General features: G+C 41.5%; 1 protein-coding gene across 1 annotated transcript; it reads left to right on the top strand.

The window, feature by feature from the left end:
• The first annotated feature begins 2,547 nt into the window (after positions 1 to 2,547).
• Gcna (germ cell nuclear acidic peptidase) lies at positions 2,548 to 26,962 on the top strand. The gene is made up of 11 exons (XM_074062749.1): positions 2,548 to 3,626; positions 4,651 to 4,729; positions 7,211 to 8,768; positions 9,630 to 9,708; positions 17,256 to 17,341; positions 18,312 to 18,653; positions 19,424 to 19,502; positions 22,173 to 22,317; positions 24,141 to 24,279; positions 25,601 to 25,805; positions 26,115 to 26,962. The coding sequence occupies exons 3-11, from the start codon at positions 8,366 to 8,368 to the stop codon at positions 26,362 to 26,364; spliced, it is 1,728 nt and encodes a 575-aa protein (XP_073918850.1). The 5' UTR covers positions 2,548 to 3,626; positions 4,651 to 4,729; positions 7,211 to 8,365; the 3' UTR covers positions 26,365 to 26,962.
• Positions 26,963 to 27,404: the final 442 nt, after the last annotated feature.

The raw sequence follows: 27,404 nt of genomic DNA, 5'->3' as shown, positions 1-27,404 counted from the left end.
TGATGTTGGTATTCCTTGTTTGAAAAGGCATCTGTTATTTTTTCAATAGTGCTTTTAAACTGGATTCAAGCAGCAGTGAAGAGTCTGAGCCCCGTAAGTTGAGTCCTCTCAAAACAGTAATGTGTGTGATAAAGTATCTTTGTGGAGATGGCTGAAGTAAGACTTGGGATGCTTGGCATATGCTGGTCCTAGATTTGTCTTCTCTAGGGTTCTCTCTAGGTTGTTGAAATGAAGTTTATTTCCCTGCTGTCTGTCTGTGCTTCTTTTCTAATTCCTTTACCTGTTTTTGGTTCCTGAGTCTCCTTTTTTTCTCTCTTTGCATGGGAGATGGAAATCCATTTTTGTGGTGCTGGGGGTGGAATCCAGGGTCTTGAGCATGCTAGGCAAGTTCTCTGCCACTGAGCTATACTCCCAGCCCTACGGAGATGTAAAATTTACAAGTTCTAATTTATGAACTTTGGTTTTAGGGAGTTAAAGATATGGGCAACAGATTTTGTTATGCTTACGATACTTCCTAATGCTTCCTTGCTTTCTCTGATTTAGTCCTGGCCATAAAAGAACCTCAGAAGAGACAGGTTGGGTAAGTAGGAGAATTGTTGAAACTTGACTTTTTTTTTAATGAAGAAAACATTCTGATGTTCTGGGTAAGAAGACTTAAGAGTAAGCATCACATTTCCTCTGTGAACACTATGTAGGTTCTTGGCAGAACTATAATGGTTGTTTGACTTCACAACCAGTTTAAAAATATTAGATTGTTTATCCCTATAGATTCTTTATCTATTTGGTTAGTTTCTTCCTCACAATGTCTTCATGAACCATGCCTTAACTTCTGGTCTCTACTAGTGGACACATCACATGATCTCTTCTTTCTGTCATCCAGTCTGCATGCCACTTCCAGGGTAATCTCCTGAGGTACTGCTTTGATCATATTGATGCCTGCATCAAATAGCTCATCATATAAAAATCAAGCTGTGTAGCCAATATTTTAATTAATTAATTTTGCTTTTTTGAGACAGGGTCTCACTATGTAGTCCAGGCTGTCTTTGAACTCAGACTTGGGATCCTTCTGCCTCAGCCTCCGGAGTGGTAGGATTACAAGCAAGATCCACCAAGCCCAGCTAGTTTAGTGTTTAAAGCTCTCTGTGATCTGGCTGTAAATCTATCTTCCAGCCTTACCTATTATTCCTATTGTTGGGTTGTTTTTTTGTTTATTTTTTGAGATAAGGTCTTGCTCATTTTTTGAGGCAGAGTCTTCTCTAAGATGGCGTCAAACTTGCCATCAGGCTTCTTAGTGCTGGGACTACAGACATATGCCACCATACCCGGATAATTATTTGCATTCTTATATTCTTTTTCTTTTAGGTGGTACTGGGGTTTGAATTCAGGACCTCGTGCTTGCTAGACAGGTACTCTGCCACCTGAGCCACTCCACCAGCCCAGTTATTTGCATTCTTGAGTGGTCTATCATGGTTCCTAAGAAGCATTCTTGTTTACAATATCCTGTATAATATTAAATTTTAATTTCTAATAAAAAGTACCTGATTTTTAAATAGAAATATTGGTTTCATATGGGCATGGTGGTACATACCTATAAAGCCGCACTTGAGAGGCAGAGGCAGGAGGATCTCCAGGTTGAGGCAAGCCTGGGCTGTATAGAGAGACCCTGTCTCAAAAACAACACAGAACAAAACCAAAAATAGGTTCCTTCCAGTCTGTAAAAAGTACTTGCTGAGGAAATAAATAAAATCTATTTAGACTGACATTTAAGGAGTACCTACAAGTCCTTGTAAAGACCCAGGTGGCTTCTATATATGGGATACTATAGAATAGTGGATTTTCTTTTTCTTCTTTCTTTTTTTTTTTTTTTTGGTGGCACTGAGGTTTGAATTTAGGGCTTCATGCTTACTAGGCAGGCATTCTTACCACTTGAGCCACTCTGCCAGCCCTAGAAGAGTGGATTTGGAGAGGAAGGTAAGAGTTCAGTTTGGGACAAGACATTCAGAGAACTGATACTGATCATGTTCATTCTAGAAAAGGATGAAGAGAAGAATGTTGCATTCATATTTCTCTTTTTTCCTCATCTCATCATTTAGGAGTATGATAATTGACTCAGACTCTGATGAAGAAAACTTTACCCAATGGGAAAAGAAAGCTAAGATGTATGAAATAAGCAGTGAAGGCAAGTATACACCTTCCTCAGAGAAACAGCTGTGTGCGGAAGCCTTGTCACACACAGCAGTTTCAGGATTCTAGCCAGCAAACTTTCTGTTTGTAATCACTTAGTAGCTAGTGCCACCGTTTCTTTCCTGACAAGTGCTAGTTGTGGGTATGGCTGTTTTTCCTGCCACCGGATCCATTTCCTAACACAGCAGCAACTGTTTGGGTTGCCTTAGACCTTGGGTGGCCTCCCTGTTAGATTTTTTTTTGGTGGGATAGGGCTTGAACTCAGGGCTTTGCATTTGCAAAGCAGGCACTCTACCACTTGAGCCATACCTCCAGGCCATTGAGCTCTGGTTATTTTGGAGTTGGGGGGGGGTCTCATGAACTGTTTCCCCAGGCTGGGCTCAAACTGCCATCTCAGCCTCCCAAGAAGCTAGTTTTACAGGTGTGAACCCCTAACCCGGGAAAACTTCTTGCCTACTAATGCTCCACTGAAAAAGCAAAGAAGAGAAAGTAAACAGCTGAGGCTGAGAAGTTTGGGGGCTGTTCTGCTACTAGCTCTTCCTCTCTTTCCCTCTGCCCTCACATGTGGGAATGACAAGGAAGAGGAAAGGAGTGAGGCATGGACTGGGTCCACCTTTTTAGCTGATGGAGTCTCAGGGTGGTGTAATGATTTAAACAATGCCAGCTACCATCTACTGGCTCCATAGTTACATAAGATAGAGAGCATCAAAAGTTTAGCCAGGACATAATCACAAAATAAAGGGTAGCCTTGTAGATTATAGAAACTTAACTTGGTGCAAAGGAAACATCTATTTTTAATTCTAATTTCTCCTAATTTCCTATGGACCAGTGAAAATATGCAGGTCTGCAGGCCTGTGTTTGGGAGCCACTGAGCAACTACATCCTGCTATTTAGAGAATGTGATTTGCCACTGCACTTTGATTGCTCTTTTATCTGTCATCTCTCAGTTCAGTAAAAACAGAAAAAAATACAGGGAAAACAAGCTAAACATAACAAAGATTCAAAACTGTGATTCATAATGTCACCGTGCCCAACTCGTTTAATTTTTGTTCAATAATCTCGTGTTATGTATCTGAAGGTGGTAAAGGAGGTATATTTACAAATGATTGTGTCTCAAATTTCAGGTGAGGTTTTGGACAACTTGCCAACCATTATTGATGATGATTACAATTACAATGTGAAGGCTTCTGAGCTTAGTAGAAGAAATTCCCATGCTCAGGCCCTAGTTTCTTCAAATATAAAAGATGCTGATGTTGTCTCCCAGCCCAATTCATCTTGTACTGTAGATGAGAAACAGTGTCATGCTGAAAATCTTGACCAACCACAAAATACTAACCAGGAAATGACAGGTGAAACATTGCCTACTGATGAAAAGTCTGTGTCTGTGGTAGACCAACCAAGGAAAAGGAAGGAAAAAACCAAACATCTATGTGTGAAGCCTGGTAAGCAAAAATGTGTCCCTGCTCCACAGAATGTGCCCAACCCAGTAAATTTGCCTGCTGTGTTGAGCTGATGTTATCAGGCCTGCCCATCCTGCCTGCAAACCTTGAGCCATTACAGCAACCTGCTAGTGGCAAAGGGGAGCAGTAAAAAAGGATCTTTCTGGAAGTCAGGGAGTCTTTCTTATGTTCCCATATCCAGTGTTTGCTGTTCTGCACTCACCCCACCCCCCAGAATACGTTCTCTCTGTACCTTTTGTCCTGAGCATATGCTGTTTTCTTTTCCTTTGTTTCTTTTATTTCTTTTTTTTTTAATTTTCAATATTGGGAATTGAACTTGATATCCCATTTTCCTAGGACCCCGCCTTATTGTCAGTTTTTCATAGATGAAGCCATAAATTAGAGCGACCCCTCCTCCTGGGTTCCCAAGCTTTAAAGCCTCCCTTCTAAAGCACTATTCATAATCCCACTAAGTTATAATGTGTCCCCAAGTCTGTCTCATCTCATCACTAGCCTCTTCATGGGAGGACTCTTACTCATCTAAGTGAGGCTAAAGTCTCTCTCAGGTTCTAGCCTGGTGATTGGCATGTAACAGATGTTTAATAAATTTTTAAAATTAATAATGAATGACACTAACTATGGTTTCTGAGCCTCTGGGTACAGTTATTGGCAGTGAGGGTCCTATATAAAGGTAGAAAGGTCTGGCTTGCATATTGGGTGAGTGTGCTGCCAGGGATGTGAGCTATTCCATATCACTTCTTGGTCCTCATGCGCCTGGGTTCCCCATGCAACCTGGCCTCTAAGGACACATTCCTGGACTCTCATGACAGTCCTCAGTACCTGCGACAGAATCCTACCCAGCTCACTTTGCTGGTGGCTCAGTGATTTCCCTAGACAAACTCACTCAGAAGACAGTAATATGCAGCCTTGTACATAGTTTCATTGAAAGATGTTGTCCTGTACTTGACTGTGGGGTCTCTTCCTGGGTTTACCTTTTTGTTAGTTACTTGAAGGTATCAATTTTCAGGATATAAATCAAGTGCTATCCTTCCAGCTGGCAGTGGATTGAAAAAGCCAAGACTTTCAAAGAAGAGACCCAGTGAAGGGTAAGTTGAAAAATGTGAGACTAGGTATGTACTGCTCAAAGCCAATCACATGTGAATTGGTTGCACGTTTGTTTCATGTTCATCATTCCACTGGGCACTGGAGGTATGGTCTTTGAAGGGATTAATGAGTCTGGTTGGTTGAGAGGGATAATGTTTTAATCCCATTGTGGCAGAACAATTGCATGCACCAGGAGGCTGCCAACCTTTCCCATTCTATGAAATTTAAATTGTTTGCTTGTAGTCCCTCCCTTTTTTGTGGTACTTGAGATTGACCCCAGGGACTCATGTATGCTAGGCAAGTGCTTTACCATTTAGCCACACACCAAGCTCTTTTTGTTGTGTTTACTCTTTTGTTATTTATTTACTTTGATGGTACTGGGATTTGAACGCAGAGCTTCCCTCTTGTTAGGCATTTGCTCTGCCTCTTACGTCACTCTACCAGCCCTGTTTTGTGTTGGGTATTTTCCAAATAGGGTTTCCTGAGATTGGGTCTTGTCCTCCGCTGGCTTTGAACCCAATCCTCCTGAGCTGTGCTTCCCATGTAGGTAGGGTTACAGTATGAGCCACCAGTACTTGGCTTTTGTACTTATTTTTAATACAGGATTTTGCTGCTATCTTTGTCCTTGAACATGACATACTCCTGTCTTTGCCTCCCAGTACCTCAGATTACAGATGTTCATATCCATGCTCAACTCTTTGTTTGCGTTCCTTTTTTTTTAATGGTATTGGGGTATGAACTCAGGCCTTCACACTTGAGAGGCAGGTATTCTACTGCTTAAGCTATGTTTCCAGCCCTTTTTGATCTGGTTATTTGTGAAATAGGGTCTCAGGTTTTCCCTAGGACAACTGGACCATGACTTTCCTATTTTATGCTTCCCACCATGGCCAGATGACAGATGTATGTCACCATACCCAGCTCTTTTCCTTTGTGATGGCAGGCAGTTTTTTTGTGGTGGGGGCAGGGATGACTTGGAACATCCATCCTCCCTATCTCAGCATCTTGCATAGCTTGAGATGACAGGCTTATGCCACTGGGCTCAGTTATTGGTTGTAATGAGGACTCACCAATTTTTTTGCCTTGGCTGGTATACAGTTGCCATATTCCCATCTCAGCCTCTGAAACAACTACAATTACAGGCATGATACACTAGCACCAGGCTTTATTTCCATTATTAAGGGGTTTATTGTGGCTCCTGAAAATTTTCTGGTTTAAATAGAAATATTGGTTTTAGTGGACGTGGCGATACATACCTGTTATGCCTGCTCTAGACCCTGGAGGTTTCTATATATGGGATACTATAGGAAGAGTGATTTGGAGAGAAAGTGAGAGTTCAGTTTGGGACATGACATCCACAGATGTCATGTAGGGCCAATACTCAAAAACATCTAAGAACCAATAGCAGACAGGCGGGGATGCATGCCTGACTGGGCAGAGTAGACACCATCAAATGTGTGTATACTGACTCCCTACAGGATCTCCAGGTAGGAAACTGGATCAGTACTAGAAGTCCAAAGGGAATAATGGCTTGGGCTGGCATATAGTTATCGATTGGATTGGCAGGAGAGGGCTGTAGAAAAGTCCTGGGGGTGAGTTGGGGAAGGTAAGTAAATGAGAAAGAATGGAAACAAGGATGGAGGGGTGACAAGAACCAAAAAAGATGACCCCATGCCAGAAATGAAGACAAAAAGACTTTTAAGGCTAGAGTAGTTAAGAGAATGGCAAAGTCCCATCAACTTGGCAGCCTAAATGTGATGAACATGGTGGAAGCAGATTAGCATTCATGTCTGTAACGGGTGCAGACCAGTCCTGTAGCAAGCATTTGAAGGATGTTTGTCTCATCATAAAAGTATGTCATACTTGTCATGCAGTGTTTAGAAAATACAGGATAGTGGTGAATTTCAGCCTTCCGGAATCTCTGACCCACTTACCAGGGCCATGGAAGGACCTCAGGGGTGCTCACCACCTGCACCCTGAGTGGCACAGGGGCATAGCTGGGTATGACTCCTGCCAGAGCAATTTATCCATTAGGGCAGGGCACTGGCTCCAGGCTGCAGAGGGGTGCTGAGGAGAAGCTTTTGTGCTCTAAGGCTACTCTTTCATCTGTAGCTCCACCCTTCTCAGACTAGTGCACCTCAAATTTGATGAGGAATGACAATCAACTACACATTTCCCTGGTCAGTTTTTTTCCCCAAACTACTAAAATACATACACTTTGACAGTGTCCACTTCACTCTCAGTATATGACAGACATCTCCTTTTGAAAGGATGTGCCATATAGGGAAAAATGCATAGAAAGATGTAAAATCAGGAATATTGGAAAAGACCGAGAAGTATCAACTAAGGAGAGCAGAGTTACTGTGGGGAAACAGATCAAAAATTGACAAGTGATCGTCATGTTCATTCTAGAAAAGGTGGGAAAATGTCATGAAGAGAAGAATGTTGCATTCATATTTCTCTTTTTTCCTCATCTCATCATTTAGGAGTATGATAATTGACTCAGACTCTGATGAGGAAAACTTTACCCAATGGGAAAAGAAAGCTAAGATGTATGAAATAAGCGGTGAAGGCAAGTATACACCTTCCTCAGAGAAACAGCTGTGTGCGGAAGCCTTGTCACACACAGCAGTTTCAGGATTCTAGCCAGCAAACTTTCTGTTTGTAATCACTTAGTAGCTAGTGCCACCGTTTCTTTCCTGACAAGTGCTAGTTGTGGGTATGGCTGTTTTTCCTGCCACCGGATCCATTTCCTAACACAGCAGCAACTGTTTGGGTTGCCTTAGACCTTGGGTGGCCTCCCTGTTAGATTTTTTTTTGGTGGGATAGGGCTTGAACTCAGGGCTTTGCATTTGCAAAGCAGGCACTCTACCACTTGAGCCATACCTCCAGGCCATTGAGCTCTGGTTATTTTGGAGTTGGGGGGGTCTCATGAACTGTTTCCCCAGGCTGGGCTCAAACTGCCATCTCAGCCTCCCAAGAAGCTAGTTTTACAGGTGTGAACCCCTAACCCGGGAAAACTTCTTGCCTACTAATGCTCCACTGAAAAAGCAAAGAAGAGAAAGTAAACAGCTGAGGCTGAGAAGTTTGGGGGCTGTTCTGCTACTAGCTCTTCCTCTCTTTCCCTCTGCCCTCACATGTGGGAATGACAAGGAAGAGGAAAGGAGTGAGGCATGGACTGGGTCCACCTTTTTAGCTGATGGAGTCTCAGGGTGGTGTAATGATTTAAACAATGCCAACTACCATCTACTGGCTCCATAGTTACATAAGATAGAGAGCATCAAAAGTTTAGCCAGGACATAATCACAAAATAAAGGGTAGCCTTGTAGATTATAGAAACTTAACTTGGTGCAAAGGAAACATCTATTTTTAATTCTAATTTCTCCTAATTTCCTATGGACCAGTGAAAATATGCAGGTCTGCAGGCCTGTGTTTGGGAGCCACTGAGCAACTACATCCTGCTATTTAGAGAATGTGATTTGCCACTGCACTTTGATTGCTCTTTTATCTGTCATCTCTCAGTTCAGTAAAAACAGAAAAAAATACAGGGAAAACAAGCTAAACATAACAAAGATTCAAAACTGTGATTCATAATGTCACCGTGCCCAACTCGTTTAATTTTTGTTCAATAATCTCGTGTTATGTATCTGAAGGTGGTAAAGGAGGTATATTTACAAATGATTGTGTCTCAAATTTCAGGTGAGGTTTTTGAAGACCTACTATCATTTAGTGACGATGATGATTTTGATGATGATGACGACGAGGAAAATGACAATTGGAAGGTTTTTGAGCTAATTAGAAAGAATTCTCTTGCTCAGGCCGTAGTTTCTTCAAATATAAAAGATGCTGATACACTTGTCTCCCAGCCCAATTCATCTTGTACTGTAGATGAGAAACAGTGTCATGCTGAAAATCTTGACCAACCACAAAATACTAACCAGGAAATGACAGGTGAAACATTGCCTACTGATGAAAAGTCTGTGTCTTTGGTGGAACAACCAAGCGAAAGGAAGAAAAACACCAAACATCTATGTCTGAAGCCTGGTAAGCCCAGTTATGCCAAGTGTCCCTGCTCCACAGAATGTGCCTAACCCAGTAAATTTGCCTGCTGTGCCTTTTCTGCTTGATGTGCTGATGTTATCAGGCCTGCCCATCCTGCCTGCAAACCTTGAGCCATTACAGCAACCTGCTAGTGGCAAAGGGGATCAGTCACCCCAGTGAAAAGGATCTTTCTAGAAGTTGGGAGGAAAACCTGTATTTGTCTTTCTCATATTCCCATGTCTTAGTATTTGCTGTTGTGCCCCTTCCCCCACAAAGTGCTTTCTCTCTAATTCCCAAAGCTTTAGAGCCTCCCTTCTAAACCACTGTTTATAATCCCACTGTTATAATGTGTTCCCACGTCTGTCTTATCAGTAGCCTCTTCAAGTGAGGCTAAAGTCTCAGGTTCTATCCTGGTGATTGGCATGTAACAGATGTTTAATAAATTTTTAAAATTAATAATGAATGACACTAAGTATTGGTTTCTGAGCCTCTGGGTACAGTTATTGGCAATGAGGGTCCTATATAAAGGTAGAAAGGTCTGGCTTGCATATTGGGTGAATGTGCTGCCAGGGATGTGAGCTATTCCATATCACTTCTTGGTCCTCATGCGCCTGGGTTCCCCATGCAACCTGGCCTCTAAGGACACATTCCTGGACTCTCATGACAGTCCTCAGTACCTGTGACAGAATCCTACCCAGCTCACTTTGCTGGTGGCTCAGTGATTTCCCTAGACACTCTCACTCAGAAGGCAGTAATATGCAGCCTTGTACATAGTTTCATTGAAAGATGTTGCCCTGTACTTGACTGTGGGGTCTCTTTCTGGGTTTACCTTTTTGTCAGTTACTTAAAGGTATCTATTTTCAGGGTACAAGTCAAGTGCTACCCTTCCAGCTGGCAGTGGATTGAAAAAGCCAAGACTTTCAAAGAAGAGACCCAGTGAAGGGTAAGTTGAAAATGTGAGACTGAGTTTTCCTGCTCAAATCCAATCACATGTGAATTGGTTGCACCTTTGTTTCATGTTCTAAAGTCTACCGGATAGTGTAAGGGGTTTGTTAAGTGGATGGACCTGGTTGGTTGAGGGAGATATTGTTTCCATTCTGAGTGGGAGATCACATGCAAGGGCCAAGAGGTCACCTGTTGGTTCCTCTCTTCTCTTTCCGACAACCCAGTCATATACCTGGCCTGGGTGCTTTGCCAAGATCCCTGCACTTTCTTTGTCAGAGTGGTCCCTTCTGCCTCCATTGCATCTCTGGCCCCTAAAGTTTCCTCTAGTGTTGCCGCAAATTTGCACCAAACCAACGCAAATGCCTTGGAGATGATGAGAAGGCAGAGTTGATGTATTCTTTTGGTCTGCTAGAATTGGAAGAGGCATGGTCAAAATGTATTCTAGGTGTTTTAATGGTTTGTATTAAACCCAGTTACTCCTACTACTGTGAATATCCTTGTGTTTAGTTTTTATGCAGTGTTGGGGATAGAACTCAGGACCTTGATCATGCTTGCAAGTTTTGTGGTATTGAGAGCTACATCTCCCACCTTCTATAAATTTTCAAAGCTTAAATGTGAAGATGAAATTGTTTAGGTGTAATTACTCCCTCCCCCACTCCTCCATAGTACTAGGGATTGAACTCAGAGTCTCATGCATGCTTGGCAAGGGCTTTACCATTCACCACACACACACACACACACACACACAGCCCTTTTTGCTTTGTGTGCTTGGGATTTTGTGTGTGTGTGTGTGTGTGTGTGTGTGTGTGTGTGTGTGTGATTTAATATTTATTTAATACCCAGAGGACTAGTAATCCATCATAGAATGCAGTACATCTGTACATTTGATTTTTTGAGATGGAGTTTTCACATTAACTTAGTTTGACAAACTTTTAATTAATTGCTGTTCAACACAAGTAAATTAGCAGTACCTCATAATATATGACTAACATACTTTACTACAAGTATGTTTATTGCATTTGCCTACCCTGTATCTCAGGATTTGAAGGTCTCAGCTAAAGAGCTAACTCTTGTTTTTTTTAAACATTTTATTAGAATATATTAGTTGTACAGGGGGGCTTCATTGTCTCATTTCCATGTATGTTTACAATCTTACCTTGGTTAGATTAATCCGCTCCATCATTCTCCCTCTTCCCCCTCACCCCTCCTTAAAATAATTTGAGATTTCATTGTTCCCTTTTCATACACGTATGTAAAGTACATTGACCATATTCACCCTTCTTCCCCCTCTCCATTTATTCTCTCCTTCCCAGCAATACCTAACAGGAGCTGTTTGACATTCGTGTCTTTCATTTTTAAGTGTATATTCGTTGTTCAAAGGTTTCACCATGGTATTTCATCCATTGTATATTGTACTTTAATCAAATTAATGGCCTCTGTTATTCTCCCCTATTAACAGCTTTCACTGTTATTTATATTTTTATTGTTTATTCATTTATTCATATGTACGTATATTGTTTGGGCCATCTCTCCTCCTTGCCCCCCATCATTGTTATTTCTGTATACCATCTTTTTATACAGATGAAATGAATTTTGAAATTATTTTCTGTCATTCTACTTTTCTTTCCTTCCTCTCCCTAGTCCCCTCAAACAGTCTCAGTATTAATGTCATGTTTCATATATATATTAACATATGTATCATATATATATAAATGATCTTGTTTGTATATGTGCATACATTTATCTTTTGGGTCTGTCTTCCACATATGAGAGAAAACATGTGACCTTTGTCTTTCTAAACCTGGCCTGCTTTTCTTAACCTGATGAACTCCAGTTCCATCCATTTACCTGCAAATGACATAATCTCATTTTTCTTTATAGTTGAATAATACTCCATTGTTATGTATCCCACATTTTCTTAATCCGTTTATCAGTTGTAGGGCATCTGGACTATTTCCATCACTTGATTATTGTGAATAATGCTACGATAAACATGGGTGTGCAAGTGTTTCTATTGAATCCTGACCTATATTCTTTCAGATATATGCCCAGGAGTGGTATCATATGCCCAGGAGTGTATGGTAGTTCTATTTTTAGTTTTTCTTTTTTTTCTTTTTTTTTTTGTGGTACTGGGGTTTGAACTCAGAGCCTCACACTTGCTAGGCAGGCACTTTACCACTTGAGCCATTCTGCCAGCCCTTTTTTATGTTGGATAGTTTCAAGACAGGGTCTCATGAACTATTTACCTGGGCTGGCTTTGAACCATGATCCTCCTAATCTCTACCTCCCAAGTAGCTAGGATTATAAGCATGAGCCACTGGTGCCCAGCCTATTTTTAGTGTTTTGAGGAACCTCCATACTGTTTTCCATAATAGTTGTACTAATTCACATTCCCGCCAACAGTGTATAAGGGTTCCTTTTTCCTGTATCCTCCCCAACATTTGTTGTTGTTTGTGTTCTTGATGATCGCCATTCTGACTGGAGTGAGGTGAAATCTCAATGTTATTTTGATTTGCATTTCCTTTATGGCTAGGGATGTTGAGCATTTTTTCATGTATTTAATGGCCATTTGTGCTTCTTCCTTTGAAAATTATCTGTTAAGTTCATTTGCCCGTTTATTCACTGTATTGATAATTCTTTGGGAGTTTAGTTTTTTGAGATCCCTGAAAATTCTGGTTATTAATCAGATTATCAGATGTATAGCTGACAAGATTTTTTCCCCCATTCTGCAGGCTGTCTTTTCATTCTAGTGACTGTTTCATTTGCTGTTCAGAAGCTTGTTAGTTTGATGCAGTCCCATTTGTCAGTCCTATCTCTTAAATGCTGAGCTACTCGAGTTCTAGTCAGGAAGTTATTTATTTTTTTTCAGGCTTTGAGTGTACCCACGTCAGGAAGTTACTGCCTATTATGCCTATATGTTTCATTGTTTTCCCTATTCTTTCTTATAGTAGTCTCAGATCTTACATTAAGGTCTTTGATCCACTTTGAATTGATACTAATACAGGGTCAGAAACAGGATGTAGTTTTAGTCTTTCACATGTGGATATCCAGTTTTTTCAGCACCATTTGTTGAAGAGGCTGTCTTTTCTCCAACATATGTTTTGGGTTCCATTGTAGAAAATTAAATAGCTGTGGCTGCCAGGATTTATTTCTGGGTCTTCTTGTCTATTTTTGTACCAGTACCATGCTGTTTTTGCTGCTATGACTTTATAGGCTAGTTTGAAGTTAGGTATTATGATACCACCAGCATTGTTCTTTTTTGCTTAGTATTGCTTTGGCTATTCAAGGACTTTTGTGCTTCCATATGAAATTTAGGATTGATTTTTCTGTCTGTGAAGAACATTATTGGAATTTTGATAGGGATTGCATTGGACATATAGATTGCTTTTGATAGTATAGCCATTTTCACAATATTTATTCTGCTGATCCATGAGCATGGGAGCTCTTTCCATCTTCTGATGTCTTCAATTTCTTTCTTCAGTGATTTATAGTTTTCATTGTAGATATCTTTCTCTTCCTTTGTTAAATTTCTTCCTAGATATTTTTTTGAGACTATTGTAATGGAATTGTTTTCCTGATTTCTTTCTCAGTCTGTTCATTGTTGGTGTATAGAAAAACTAATGATTTTTGTATGTTGATTTTGTATCTTACTTTACTGAAAGTGTTGGTGATGTCTGTGGTTTTTGATGGAGTTTTTAGGGTCTTTTAGGTATAAGATCTGCAAGTAGGGATAATTTCTCTTCTTCCTTCCCTATTTGAAACTCTTTTATTTCTTCCACTTGCCTTATTACTCTATCTAGGAATTCCAAAACTCTATTGAATAAGAGTAGGAAGAGTGGACACCCTTGTCTCTTTCCTGACTTTAGAGGAAATGGTTTCGGTTTTTCCCCATTTAGTATGATGTTGGCTATAGGTTTGTTGTATATAGCCTTTATTATGTTGAGGTACTTTCCTTCTATTCCTAGTTTCTTCAGAGTTTTTTTTTTTTTTTGCAGTACTAGAGTTTGAACTTGGTTCCTCATGCTAACTAGGAAGGTGTTCTACCACATAAGCTACTCTGCCAGCCCGTTCTTTGTATTAGATATTTTCAAGGTAGGGTTTTGTGAACTATTTGCCTAGGGCTGGCTTCGAACCAAGATCTAGCTGATCTCTGCCTCCTGAGTAGCTAGGATTACAGGCATGAGCCAACAGTGCACGGCCTACATCTCTTCTTTGATTTCACTGATCGTTTTTATCATTGCTTTTTTTTTTGATATTTATTCCTCTTCACTATTGTTTAAGGCTTTTGTTGTGGAATCCATGGCTTTTGAGGGAGAGCTGTTGGCCTATTGCGTTATGTTTCTGCATTGGGATTTATGCATCTGGGGTCATTTTTGGTTGGAGGTTCCAATCCCCTGTATCCCTTTTTTTTGTAGGGGGGGCTTTCTCAAAGATTATTTAGGACTGGGTAATGACTGGGTTGTGGTGTTTTCTTATCTCTAGACTTGGGGGCATGTGGCGCAGTTGTCAAACATTGAGCTTCAGTTCTCAAGATGTTGGGTGCCACTCCCAACTCCACACAGGGAGAGGAAGCTTAGCTGTTAAAGCTATTACAGTTGACAAACCCCAGCCTATAAATTGCAGCAATCCCTAAACAAGATCAATCACTGCTGCTGCTCTAGTATCTTTGGAGGTATATTGAAATAAAGATGGATCTTCATGATAGACTATTAATTGTAATCTGGGTACAGTCTTTTGTTAGGCATCTGCTCTGGTGACATGCCTCTACAGTGGGATGAGAAGCACAGGCAGGCAGCTTCCAGCAAGGATGCATGGTGCTTCGCACAGATGGAGCTGTGGCTGGCAGCTGTGTCCAGTTGGTCATAAGGGCTCTATATTTTTGTCACTGTGGGGATGGTTCTGTTGGCTGCTGTTTGTAACTGGTTTCTCTAACACTTTGCAATCCATGTACCACATGTACCATGTGGAAGAACCACGTTGGAACTTCTGGGACCCCTCGTGGACTTCCTGCGCAGAGCACATAGTACTGGGGTTTCTGAATAGGAGCCATTATATGCCCAGCAGGCAGGGCCTTGATGGATCTGTGGGCAAAGCATGCCAGGCATGGGGTTTTGTGCACCAGAGGTGGGGGAGCTTCTCGGCTCAGTGGGGGATGCATACCAGGAGTGCTATGCCTCAGAGGGTCTATGGACAGAGCATGCCAGCCATGGGCTTCTGTGCATTGAGTAGGAACTTCTGGGTGCAGAAAGGTACCATGCCTTTGGTGCTCTAGGTGCTGGTCTGGGGTTCTGGGACTTTGGTCCATGGGTCCTTGCTGTAGCTATTACATTTGACTCCTAGGGTGTTGATTCCTTGTTCTGCAGGGAGTTAGATGCAAGAATTGTCATTCAGTAAGGTGTGCCTGTGAAGAATAATGCCAGATCACTTGAGGGCTGTCTTTGGCAATCCTTCTCTCTCTCTCTCTCTCTCTTTTATTTTGTGTTTGAGACAGGATTCTACTGCTACATCTGGCCTCAAATGTGAGATACTCCTGCCTCTGCCTCCCCAGTACCTCAGACCACATCACCATACCAGTTTTTATTTGCACTCCTTTTTGTTTTCTTTTGATGGTACTAGGATATGAACTCAGGACATCACGCTCATGAAGCAGGCACTTTGCTGCTTCAACCACACCTAGCCCTTTATGCTCTGATTGTTTTTGAGGAAGGGTACTGCTTTTTGCTGAGAACAGCCTAGACCATGATCCTTCTGTTTTAAGCTTCCCACCGTGGCTGGGATGACAGACATGTGCCACCATGCCCAGTGTTTTTACTTTGACATGGGGTTTGGTAGTTTTTTTGAGCTTTTTTTTTTTTTTTTTTGGCCAGGACTGGCCTGGAAACTGTGATTCTCCCAATCTCAGCCTGCTTCATAGCTTGGGATGACAGGAGCGCACCACCATGCCCAGCTATTGGTTGAGATGGGAACTTGTGAATTTTTGGCCTGGGCTGGTCTCTAGCTATGATTCTTCTGTTCTTAGCCTCCCAAGGAGCTACGATTATAGGTATGACCCATTGGCAACTGGTTTTATTTGTATTATTAAGTGGTCTGTCATGGCTCCTAAAAATATTCTAGTTTACAATAACCTACACAATAAAGCCTTACTTTGGTAATAAATTTATCTGATATTTAAGTAGAAAAATTGGTTTCAACTGAGCATGGCGGTGCCCTCCTGTAATGCCTGGTCCAGACCAGCTGGCTTCTATATGTGGGATACTATAGAAGAGTGGAGCTGGTGGAGTGGCTCAAGTGGTAGAGCGCCTGCCTAGCAAGGGTGTGGCCCTGAGTTCAAACCCCAGTACCACCAAAATGAAAAGTCACTATAGAAAGAGTGGATTTGGAGAGAAAGTGAGAGTTCAGTTTGGGACATGACATCCACAGATGTCATGTAGGGCCAATACTCAAAAACATCTAAGAACCAATAGCAGACAGGCGGGGATGCATGCCTGACTGGGCAGAGTAGACACCATCAAATGTGTGTATACTGACTCCCTACAGGATCTCCAGGTAGGAAACTGGATCAGTACTAGAAGTCCAAAGGGAATAATGGCTTGGGCTGGCATATAGTTATCGATTGGATTGGCAGGAGAGGGCTGTAGAAAAGTCCTGGGGGTGAGTTGGGAAAGGTAAGTAAATGAGAAAGAATGGAAACAAGGATGGAGGGGTGACAAGAACCAAAAAAGATGACCCCATGCCAGAAATGAAGACAAAAAGACTTTTAAGGCTAGAGTAGTTAAGAGAATGGCAAAGTCCCATCAACTTGGCAGCCTAAATGTGATGAACATGGTGGAAGCAGATTAGCATTCATGTCTGTAACGGGTGCAGACCAGTCCTGTAGCAAGCATTTGAAGGATGTTTGTCTCATCATAAAAGTATGTCATACTTGTCATGCAGTGTTTAGAAAATACAGGATAGTGGTGAATTTCAGCCTTCCGGAATCTCTGACCCACTTACCAGGGCCATGGAAGGACCTCAGGGGTGCTCACCACCTGCACCCTGAGTGGCACAGGGGCATAGCTGGGTATGACTCCTGCCAGAGCAATTTATCCATTAGGGCAGGGCACTGGCTCCAGGCTGCAGAGGGGTGCTGAGGAGAAGCTTTTGTGCTCTAAGGCTACTCTTTCATCTGTAGCTCCACCCTTCTCAGACTAGTGCACCTCAAATTTGATGAGGAATGACAATCAACTACACATTTCCCTGGTCAGTTTTTTTCCCCAAACTACTAAAATACATACACTTTGACAGTGTCCACTTCACTCTCAGTATATGACAGACATCTCCTTTTGAAAGGATGTGCCATATAGGGAAAAATGCATAGAAAGATGTAAAATCAGGAATATTGGAAAAGACCGAGAAGTATCAACTAAGGAGAGCAGAGTTACTGTGGGGAAACAGATCAAAAATTGACAAGTGATCGTCATGTTCATTCTAGAAAAGGTGGGAAAATGTCATGAAGAGAAGAATGTTGCATTCATATTTCTCTTTTTTCCTCATCTCATCATTTAGGAGTATGATAATTGACTCAGACTCTGATGAAGAAAACTTTACCCAATGGGAAAAGAAAGCTAAGATGTATGAAATAAGCGGTGAAGGCAAGTATACACCTTCCTCAGAGAAACAGCTGTGTGCGGAAGCCTTGTCACACACAGCAGTTTCAGGATTCTAGCCAGCAAACTTTCTGTTTGTAATCACTTAGTAGCTAGTGCCACCGTTTCTTTCCTGACAAGTGCTAGTTGTGGATATGGCTGTTTTTCCTGCCGCCTGATCCAAAAGCAACTGTTTGTGCTGCCTTAGACTTGGGGTGTCCCTCCTTGTGTAGTTCTTGGCTACCTAGAGTTCCAATGAAAAAGCAGAGGGAATAAAGTCAAGAGCTAAGTCTGAAAAGTTTGGGGACTTCTGGTACTCACTTTTCTTCTCTTTCGTTCCATCCTTACGTGTAGGAATAACAAGGAAGAGGAAAGGAGTAAGGCCTGGGTTCCACCTTCTTTTTAACTGATGGAGAGACTCAGGGTGGTGTAATGGTTTAAACAATGCCAACTACCATCTACTACCTCCATAGTTACATGAGATATAGAGCACCAAAAGTTTAGCCAGGACATAATCACAAAATAAAGAGTAGTCTTTTTTGTCTTTGGTGGTTTTGGGGTTTGAACTCAAGGCTTCATGTTTGCTATGCAGGCAAAGAATAGTTTTGTAGATTATAGAAACTTAACTTGATGCAGAGGAAACACCACATTTTATTCTAATTTCTCTTAATTTGCTATGAAGCAGTGAAAATATGCAGGTCTGCAGGCCTGCGTTTGGGAGCCCTTGAGCAAGTACATCCTGCTCTTTAGAGAATGTGATTTGCCACTGCACTTTTGCTCTTTTATCTGTCATTGCTCTCAGTAAAACAGAAAAAGGAAATACAGGGAAAACAATCTAAAAATAATGAAGATTCTTAACTGTGATTCATAATGTCACAGTGCCAATTTGTTTAATTTGTGCTCATAATCTGATGGTTAGTGTTTACAGAGGGTATAGAGTTGATATGTTTATAAATGATTGTATCTTGAATTTCAGATGAGAATTTGGATGACCTACCAACCATTATTGATGATGATGATGATGATGATGATGATGATTGCAATTGCACTTTGAAGGCTCCTGAGAAAATTAAAAGGAATTCGCATGCTCAGGGCCAAGTTTCTTCAAATAAAAAAGATGCAGAAGTATTTGCTGTCTGCCGTCACAACTCACCTTATATTGCAGATGAGAAACAGCATGGTGGTGACAATCATCAACCACCAGGTGCTAACCTAGACATGACAGGTGAAAAGTTGCCAACTGATGAAAAGTCTATGTCTTTGGTGGAACAACCAAGCAAAAGGAAGGAAAAAAACAAACATATATGTGTGAAGCCTGGTAAGCCCAGTTATGCCAAGTGTCCCTGCTCCACAGAATATGTCTAGCCCGCCAAATGTGTCCGTTGTGCCTTTTCTGCTTGATGTGCTGGTGTTATCAGGCCTGCCCATCCTGCCTGCAAACCTTGAGCCATCACAGCAACCTGCTAGTAGCAAAGGGGATCAGTCACCCCAGTGAAAAGGATCTTTCTAGAAGTTGGGAGGAAAACCTGTATTTGTCTTTCTCTTATTCCCATGTCTTAGTATTTGCTGTTGTGCCCCTTCCCCCACAAAGTGCTTTCTCTCTACTTCCCAAAGCTTTAGAGCCTCCCTTCTAAAGCACTATTCATAATCCCACTGTGTTATAATGTGTTCCCAAGTCTGTCTCATCTCATCACTAGCCTCTTCATGGGAGGACTCTTACTCATCTAAGTGAGGCTAAAGTCTCAGGTTCTATCCTGGTGATTGGCATGTAACAGATGTTTAATAAATTTTTAAAATTAATAATGAATGACACTAAGTATTGGTTTCTGAGCCTCTGGGTACAGTTATTGGCAATGAGGGTCCTATATAAAGGTAGAAAGGTCTGGCTTGCATATTGGGTGAATGTGCTGCTAAGGATATGAGCTATTCCATATCACTTCTTGGTCCTCATGTGCCTCAGTTCCCCATGCAACCTGGCCTCTAAGGACACATTCCTGGACTCTCATGACAGTCCCCAGTACCTGTGACAGAATCCTACCCAGCTCACTTTGCTGGTGGCTTGGTACAAATCAACTACTGTTCTTCCAGCTGGCAGCGAACGCAAAAAGTCGAAACCTTCAAAGAAGAAACCCAGTGAAGAAGAGAAAGTTGAAACATGTGAGACTGAGTAAGTACTGCTCAACCCAACTGAATGTGAATTGGTTGCGCATTTGTTTCATGTTCAGCATTCCACTGGACACTGGAGGGGGAGTTCAAGGGGGATTAAGGAATTTGGTGTGAGGGGGATAATGTTTCTGTCCCTGAGTAGCTAGAACTGCAGGCAAGGTCACCATGCCCAGTTTAGTTTCTTTATTTTTTATTAAGCTGTGTATAGTTGATTCTGAAAACAACTGATCATTTAGCTCAAGGACATATTAATACTTAAAACAAAAGCAACACATTTTTTCATTTAGATTCCAGGAACTTTTCCTTTAAACATATGATATAAAAAGCAGGATTTATTGTCTTTATTTTACTTCTATTTTGGAGTAATAGTTACTTATATCTGAATTATCTTACAAGAGAGGATAATTAAAGAATTGTATATTGCTTTTTTATAAGTATTTTTTGTTTTGTGTTGTTTTTTATTGCTGGAGATAGAGCTCAGGGTTTCATGCATGTTAGGCAAGCATTCTGCCTTTGAGCTATACCCCATATTGTATGTTACTTTTAACTCTTATTTTGGGACAAAATATGTATCTTAAGGGAGCAGAAGGGGAAAGGGTGGGTGGCATGTTAGGCATTGGAACAACAGAACAGCTTGAATATGAGGAAAAGACTGTGTCCTTGTGCTTTTTTGTTGGCTGAGATGGCTGGTGGCAGGTCACCATGTACTATCTTAGGTAGATCCCCTTTCTACAAGGTATCTTTTCTTGATTCCTAGATATATATTTAAGCTGTTTTGCCTATAGGGATGGGTGCCTTTGGTAGTGTCCAGGTTGCTTCACTAGAGAATATGACAACAGAAGGGAGAAGCTGCCCCCTTGGTGTTCTTCTCAGTCTGCCTCATCCAGAGGAAACTAGCCTGTTTGGACTCTTACCTAATGCCTTGGTGCTTCCTTTGTCAGTCTTTGGGCTTCCTGTTGTGATTAGCATTGTTCCTGTGTAGGCTGCTTGCTGGTCATGGTGTCTGATATACCTGATTTGGGGTCTTGTTAGTTTCTTTGATGTGGGGTGCTCAGCCTACAGTGAAGTGGCATAGGCCTTGAGGGTGAAGTTTGCTAAGCTAGAAGGCCAGCTTTCCCTGAGTTACACACTGGAGTCACATTTTCTGCTGTATCCTGCAGATGGTTCAGGTCTTCTTCTGCCACCTTTTCTGATGCAAATTTGCTTTCAAAACTAGGTAATTGTAGGCAGAAATGTTTGAGTCACCCATCTCAGGCTTTGGGATGGAGACACTTTGCCTAGTCTGGTACTTTGCTTGCTCTCTACCCACCCCAACCTCCTCACATAGGGTTTATGTTGTGATTTGAGAGTTAAGCATTCTGGTATACTCTGTCTCAGGAGTCATGTGGAGTCAGAAACTCACTCTGTTTGCCTGTTTTATCTTTCTAGCTCTGTGTGCTCAACTCTGGACTTGTGGATTATTGCAGCCAAGATAAAAATACTTCAGTCTAAAAAATAGTTGTTACAGGTGTGAGTCCTTTCTGTGCTCAGTACTATTCTTTGTGCCATTTGAATTAGGCCTTGAAATATGGGGAAGCAATTGGATTTAATGGTCAAAAGACTCATTGTCTCTATGACCTTTGGGCAAGTCCTTTCTGAGCTTCAGTTTCCTCATCTGCAAGGTAGAGATGATAAAAACAATAATAGCTTCTTTGAAGGGTGGTTGTGAAGATTAAATATAATGATGCAAAAGGAAGTTCTTTGCATATGATAAAGTACCACGTGAAATGTGGTTCTCAGTAGAAGTGGAGATGGGGTCATCTAGGCCATGGGAAAATAGGTTATAGTGAGGCATGAATATGGAAAGTCACAATTCGTGTCCAGGGAATGTTTTAGTTGCCCTCTTTGGCCAAAGTGGAAGATGGTGGCTGGAAATAGAGGTTGAGACCAGATTAATCCAGTTCTTGAATGCCAGGCCAAGCAGTCAATGAAAAACCAAAGGGGCCTGCCTAGGAAAATGAGTTAGGAGTGCTGTATATAGTTGGATTAAAAGAAAAAGAGCCTGGCTACAGGCACATGGTTAGAAAATACTATTATCAAGGCAAAAAAGAGAGAATAGGAACTTGAACTAGGGAGGTGACAGTGGGATTGGGAAGGAGGAGCGGGCTGGCTGGAAGAGCCTACAGGAAGGAGACATCAGTCTGTCTCTGTGCCCAGTTGAACATGGAGTAAGGAAGAAAATTAAAATCTTTGAGGTTTTCAGCCAGTTATAACAGAAGTTTGATAATTGAGCATCTTGTACTGGGGGTAAACTTGTGTTAGTCAATTGGAAATTTGCATTGGGTAATTGTAAATTCAGAGCTAGATCTCAGCATACAGCATAAAACTGCAGACACAGGTGTGAGATCAGTCCTATTGAAGTTGAAACTAGGCCTCACACCTCTGAGAAAAGGCTACCAATAGAGGACTCGTGGAGTGGCTCAAGCAGTAAAGAGTGCCTGCCTATCAACTTTGTGGCCCTGAGTTCAAACCCCTGTGCTGCCAAAAAAAAGGGGGCTACCAATGGAAGCTTGGGAAATGCCCCCATCTAAGGATATGGAAGAAAAAAGGAGCAACACGTTTTCAAAATCTCTCTTGATCTGATTTTTCTGCATGCATTTCTTTTCAACTCAAGTTGAATTTACCTTTGCAGGAAACCTATGTGCAACATACCTGGATGTTTCTTGCATGACCTTGAAAAGTCTCAACGATATTCTGGAAGGAATTTCAAGCAAAATAAAGATGAGCTGATTGAGAGACTCTACAGACTGTTTAACACCACCATCTTTGATGAAAAGGTAGACTAAATGACTAAACTTTATTGAGCACCTCCTGTATACCAGCACTCTTGGGTGCTATGTGGTATGCTAACCATGAATACTCCCTGCCCTTGAGAAGTGTCAGTTTAGGTGGCAAGATGAGATGTGCATATGAGAAAAAATAGAGATGTTTATAGATTATTCTATATGGGGCAGATGGTTATTATGGCAGGAGATCAGCAGATGGAAGACCAACTGAGAGCCTGAGCAGTTAGAAAGTAGAATTGCCTGGAGGAAGTGAGGTTCCTGATTCTTTTTTTTTTTTAACATTAAAACTAACAAAGCCAACATTTTAATTCTATTTGTTAAACATTCAGTGTATAAGAGGCAACCTGAAAAATAGAAATAATTAACTCAGGGTCAAAAGTGGGCCTTTTTAAGGGAGAAGGCCTCTGGTTCTTGAACATGTTGAAATCATCAAGTTAAATGAAATAAGCAAGACTGATAAGGTAAATATCACACATTCTCTCTCATATATGTAATCTAGACCTAAAAAGAAAAAAGAATGACATGAGTATAAAATAGTGTGTGTATGGGGACTGTTTGGGGGTTGAAACCAGTGGGAGGGGGAGGATAAAAGGAGAGAGTGAAGGGGGGGATGAATATGATTGAAATATGTCATATGCATGTATGAAAATAAAATAATGTAACCCATTTAAAATTGTTTAAAAAGCCAGTGCTGGTGGCTCACACCTATAATCCTAGCTACTCAGGAGGCAGAGATCAGGAGGATCTTGGTTCTAAGCCAGCTCAGGTAAATAGTTCAGCCCAGGCAAATAGTTTGTGAGACCCTATCTTGAAGAAACCATCACAGAAAAGGGCTGGTGGAGTGGCTCAAGGTGTAGGCCCTGAGTTCAAACACCAGTTCAGCCAAAAAAAAAAAAAAAAAAAAAGTTTAAAAAGAGGACATGGAGGAATAAGAGAGTAATAGAGTGGGGTGAATTTGACCAAAGTACATTACATGCATGTATGGAAATAACACAATGAAGCCCCTTTGTGCAATTAATATATGTTAATAAAAAGAGAAGAAATACCTGATATAATGGAAATGCACAAATAGTTGTTATTACTTACAGAATAATGATAAGAGAGAAAATCTGTATGCATTTAGAACAGATACAACTTTTAAAAAATATTTTTGGTTTGTCATCAATTAAATCCATGATGCGGAATCCGTGGATACAGAGGGCCAATTGTAATTACTACCTCAGAATTATTGTTAGGCCTATGAAATTTAATATTCGTAAAATGCCTAGAATTAGGGTATAGGGCATAGTAAGTTATTCTTGTTTGTTGGTAATGTAGGACCAGGTAATGGATAGCCTTGGGAATCAGAGAGGTTAATTTTTTTTTTTTGGTGGTGGTGGCAGTACTGAGGTTTGTACTCGGGGCCTTGAACTTGATACGCAGGCACTATACCACTTTTGGCCACACTCCCAGCCCTTTTTGATTTAGTGATTTTTCACAAAGGGTCCCATGCTTTTTGACCCAGGCTGGCCTCAAATTCTCAATCTTTGCCCTTCCTCTCTCTCCCCAGCAGCTGAAATTACAGGTGTGAGCCATCGGGCTCCTGGCATGATTGCCTATTAATTGTCCTTACCTAGACTTCAGCTTGGCTTTCATTCTCCCCAGAATATATTGACTTGCCTACCCTTTGAATAGATTTCTCCCCAGTGTACTCTGAGCCAAGAACCTAGGGGTCCTCTTCCTTTTTATTAGAGGGAAAAAAATCTCTTGAGTTCCTATTTTTTGGTCTGCTTACAACTGCTTTCTGATTCCTTCCATTTGCTTTTCATGCTTAGCTGCCAGAGAAAATAGAAATCACCTGGAATAAAAAGATGCTGCAAACTGCTGGCTTATGCACCACTAGTGAGAGACAGCACCCAAAGAGGGAGCGCTACGCCAAGATTCAGATTTCTCTGAAAGTCTGCGACTCTGCAGGTGATGGCAGGAGCACAGCAGCTGTACCTTAGTGCCCTTTCCTTCTGATACCACATCTGTTCTGTTTTTGTTTTTTTGGCAGAACTGGGGATTAAACTCAGGCCCTCGAGCTTGCTAGGCAAGCACTTTTCCACTTGAGCCATGCCCCAGTTTCTGCACCTGTTAAATTACTCTTAGCTGGCAGCCTGTGCCACAGCTTGAACTGTCATTCCTGAATGGAGAGGCCTGCTGTGTGTTGCTTAGAGGACATCACTATTGGGTGTCTAACCATTCCTGGGAATCCATTTCATTAGTCTCTCTGCCAGGCCTGTCTCCATGTTCCTCTTGCCAGAGCCAGCGTCTCCATTCTCAGTAGCTGAGAGTGAAGGTCCCCTCTAGTCATTCATCAAACTTTCTTTCTCCATCTTTGCCTTCACCCACATATGGGCTCTCATCCCCTCCCTCTTCTCCTTGCTGTGGTCAGTCTCCTGTGCTTTCTTGCTGAGAAACCTAGGACTTTTCAACCCTAGGTGCCTGACTTTGGAGGCTATTGTAAACTGCCTCTGCTCTCCTTGGCTCATCGTGTCTCACTACTTCGTCACTTAGCCTATGCTGCAACCAGGCTCCCTTCATGCTGGCCCTCAAAATGCACACCCTATGCTTTCCTGGACCCAACCTTTACTCACATTTTCACCTGAATGCCTTTTTTGTGGGTAGTACTGGGGATTAAATTCAGGGCCTTGTATGTGCTGGGCAAGTGTTCTAAGACTGAGCCACATCCCCAGCCCTTATTAGCTCTTAGGAGATAAGGTTTTGTTGTTGTTGTTGTTGTTGTTTGTTTTGTTTTTGTTTTTGTTTTTTGAGATAGTGTCTCACTATGTTACCCAAACTGGTCTCAGACCCCTGGGCTCAAGTGATCCTCCTGCCTCTGCCTCTAACTTTGTAAATTCAATCAATTGTTGAGGGCCCAGCTCAGATCCACATCTCATCCTGGAGCTTCTCCTGACCAAATCCCATGGCATAGCGATTGCCCCCTCCCTGCCCACTTATGTTCCTGTAGGAAAGAAACTACATCTTGTTCTTGTATATTTCTAAAAAGATGAACGTGCTGTAGCTGCTCTGAAAAGACCTCACCTATGGCTCTGCCATTAACAAAATCGATTTGATGTAGGTGGAAGTTTCACTTTCAGAATCCTGGGAAGGTAACTTTCATGGCTGCCTTCACGTGCTTCTGTAGGATGGCTTTTTTTCTGATGGTGGGTGAAAGTCGAGGGGTTGTGGATAGCAGATCAGAAGAGAATTGGTTTTAGTGCTCACAATTTCTTTTCATTCCTCTTCCAAGATCGACTTCGGGATACCTTGATCCATGAAATATGCCATGCAGCCTCCTGGCTGCTTGATGGTGTCCGAGATTCTCATGGTGACATATGGAGATTTTATGCCAAAAAATCCAACAGGATACATCCAGAGCTGCCTGAGGTCACCCAGTGCCATAAGTATTCAATTAACTACAAGATTCATTATGAATGTACTTGGTGCAAATCCAGGTAAGATCTTTCTTCTCAGTTTTTCTGGTTACCTTTTCACTCCAGCCTCCAAATGGCTCTTCTGTGGCTGTAGAAATAACTCTATGGCTGTCTGACTTGAGGAGTGAACCTCTCTATTCTTTTCTGTGTTTTCTTTCTCCATTCTCTCCCCTAATTTGAGCCAGTTTGACCCCTGCTGCTGCTGCTGGAGGCCCTATTTTCTGAGAACCCATGGAAAATTTTTGCTTTGGGCCCAAGGCCCCATGTCAGAACTAATGCTGAGGTGCAGGGACTGATCCTTTATTGTGTTGTTTTCCCTTTCCTTACTAGGATTGGCCGCTACACCAAATCATTAGACACTAAACGCTTCATCTGTGCCCAATGCAAGGGCACTCTGGTCTTGCTCCCACACCTGCGGAAAGATGGAACTCCTGTCAAGCCCCACGTGAGACCATTTGCCAGATATGTGCAGCTGAATTACAGAATAGTGTTGCATGGAACAGCAGGGTTCACCCATAGGGATGTGATGAAAAAGCTCAGCAAAGATTTTGGTGCCAGTAAACAAAATCAAAACCCTTAAGGTTGTCTTAGAGTGTATTTGTGCAGGCTGAATCATTTACTGACAAATTTTTGAAAAATCTGTTTCTGTGAAGCTATGAATATTGGTGTTTAAATACCTGTTTTCTGATTCACGTTATTAATAACAATTGTTCTTAACAAAGGGTTCTATTGCTAATCATCTTGTGCCCTTAATAATACTCTGAAACCCTTTGGATCCACTTGCGTCTTAACTTTGCATAGTTTTTACATGTGAAACCAAACACAGAAGAAAAATAAGTTTCAATAATGGTGATGGAGAGAATGAGAGTAATGCTGAAAAGAGTTAAGTGTAGCCCAACCAGGGCTATTGTTGGATATGATATAACCTGTTACACCTACCTCCACATAAAAGGCAAACATGTCATGAATTCAGTTACTGATGACTTTGGGTGAGTTATCTGAGCCATGTAATTGTTCAAAAATAAAATAAAATAAATCTTTTCTGATCTCACTTAGTGTTTCTCTTATTTCTGAGTGCCCATAAGTGCTTCAGCGGACTTCCTTTTTTCTGGGAAATGTCTAGGGTATGGTTTGATTGGACTCAACATTATATTTGTTTCCTCTGGCTGCCACAACAGATTACTACAACTTAGTGACTTAAAACAACACAAATATATTATCTTACTGTTCTGGAGGTCAGGAGTATGTGATGAATAATCCCAGGCTAAAATCCAGGTGTTGTTTCTGGAGGCTCTAAGGGAAAATCCATTTTTTTTTTGTTCTTTCCAACTTCTAAAGACTGCCTGCAAGTCCTTGGTTCATGGCCCTTTGCTCCATCTTCAAAGCCAGCAACATTTCCTTCTGTGACTCTCTCCCCTTCTGCATCCCTCTTTCACTTTTAAGGGCCCTTGTGATGACATTGGGTCTACTTAGATATTCCAGAAGAATCTTGTTATTTTAAAGTCAGCAAACTCAATTCCCTTTTAATGTTTTTAAAAACATTAAAAATTTTATTAGCATATAATAGTTATACAGAGGGATACATTGTGATATTTACATATGTGCTTACAATGTATCTTA

The sequence above is a fragment of the Castor canadensis genome, chromosome X (genome assembly GCF_047511655.1).
Source record: "Castor canadensis chromosome X, mCasCan1.hap1v2, whole genome shotgun sequence".
Lineage (NCBI taxonomy): Eukaryota > Metazoa > Chordata > Mammalia > Rodentia > Castoridae > Castor > Castor canadensis.
Note: the sequence above shows the minus strand (reverse complement) of the source record. Positions and strands in the feature narration are given on the sequence as shown.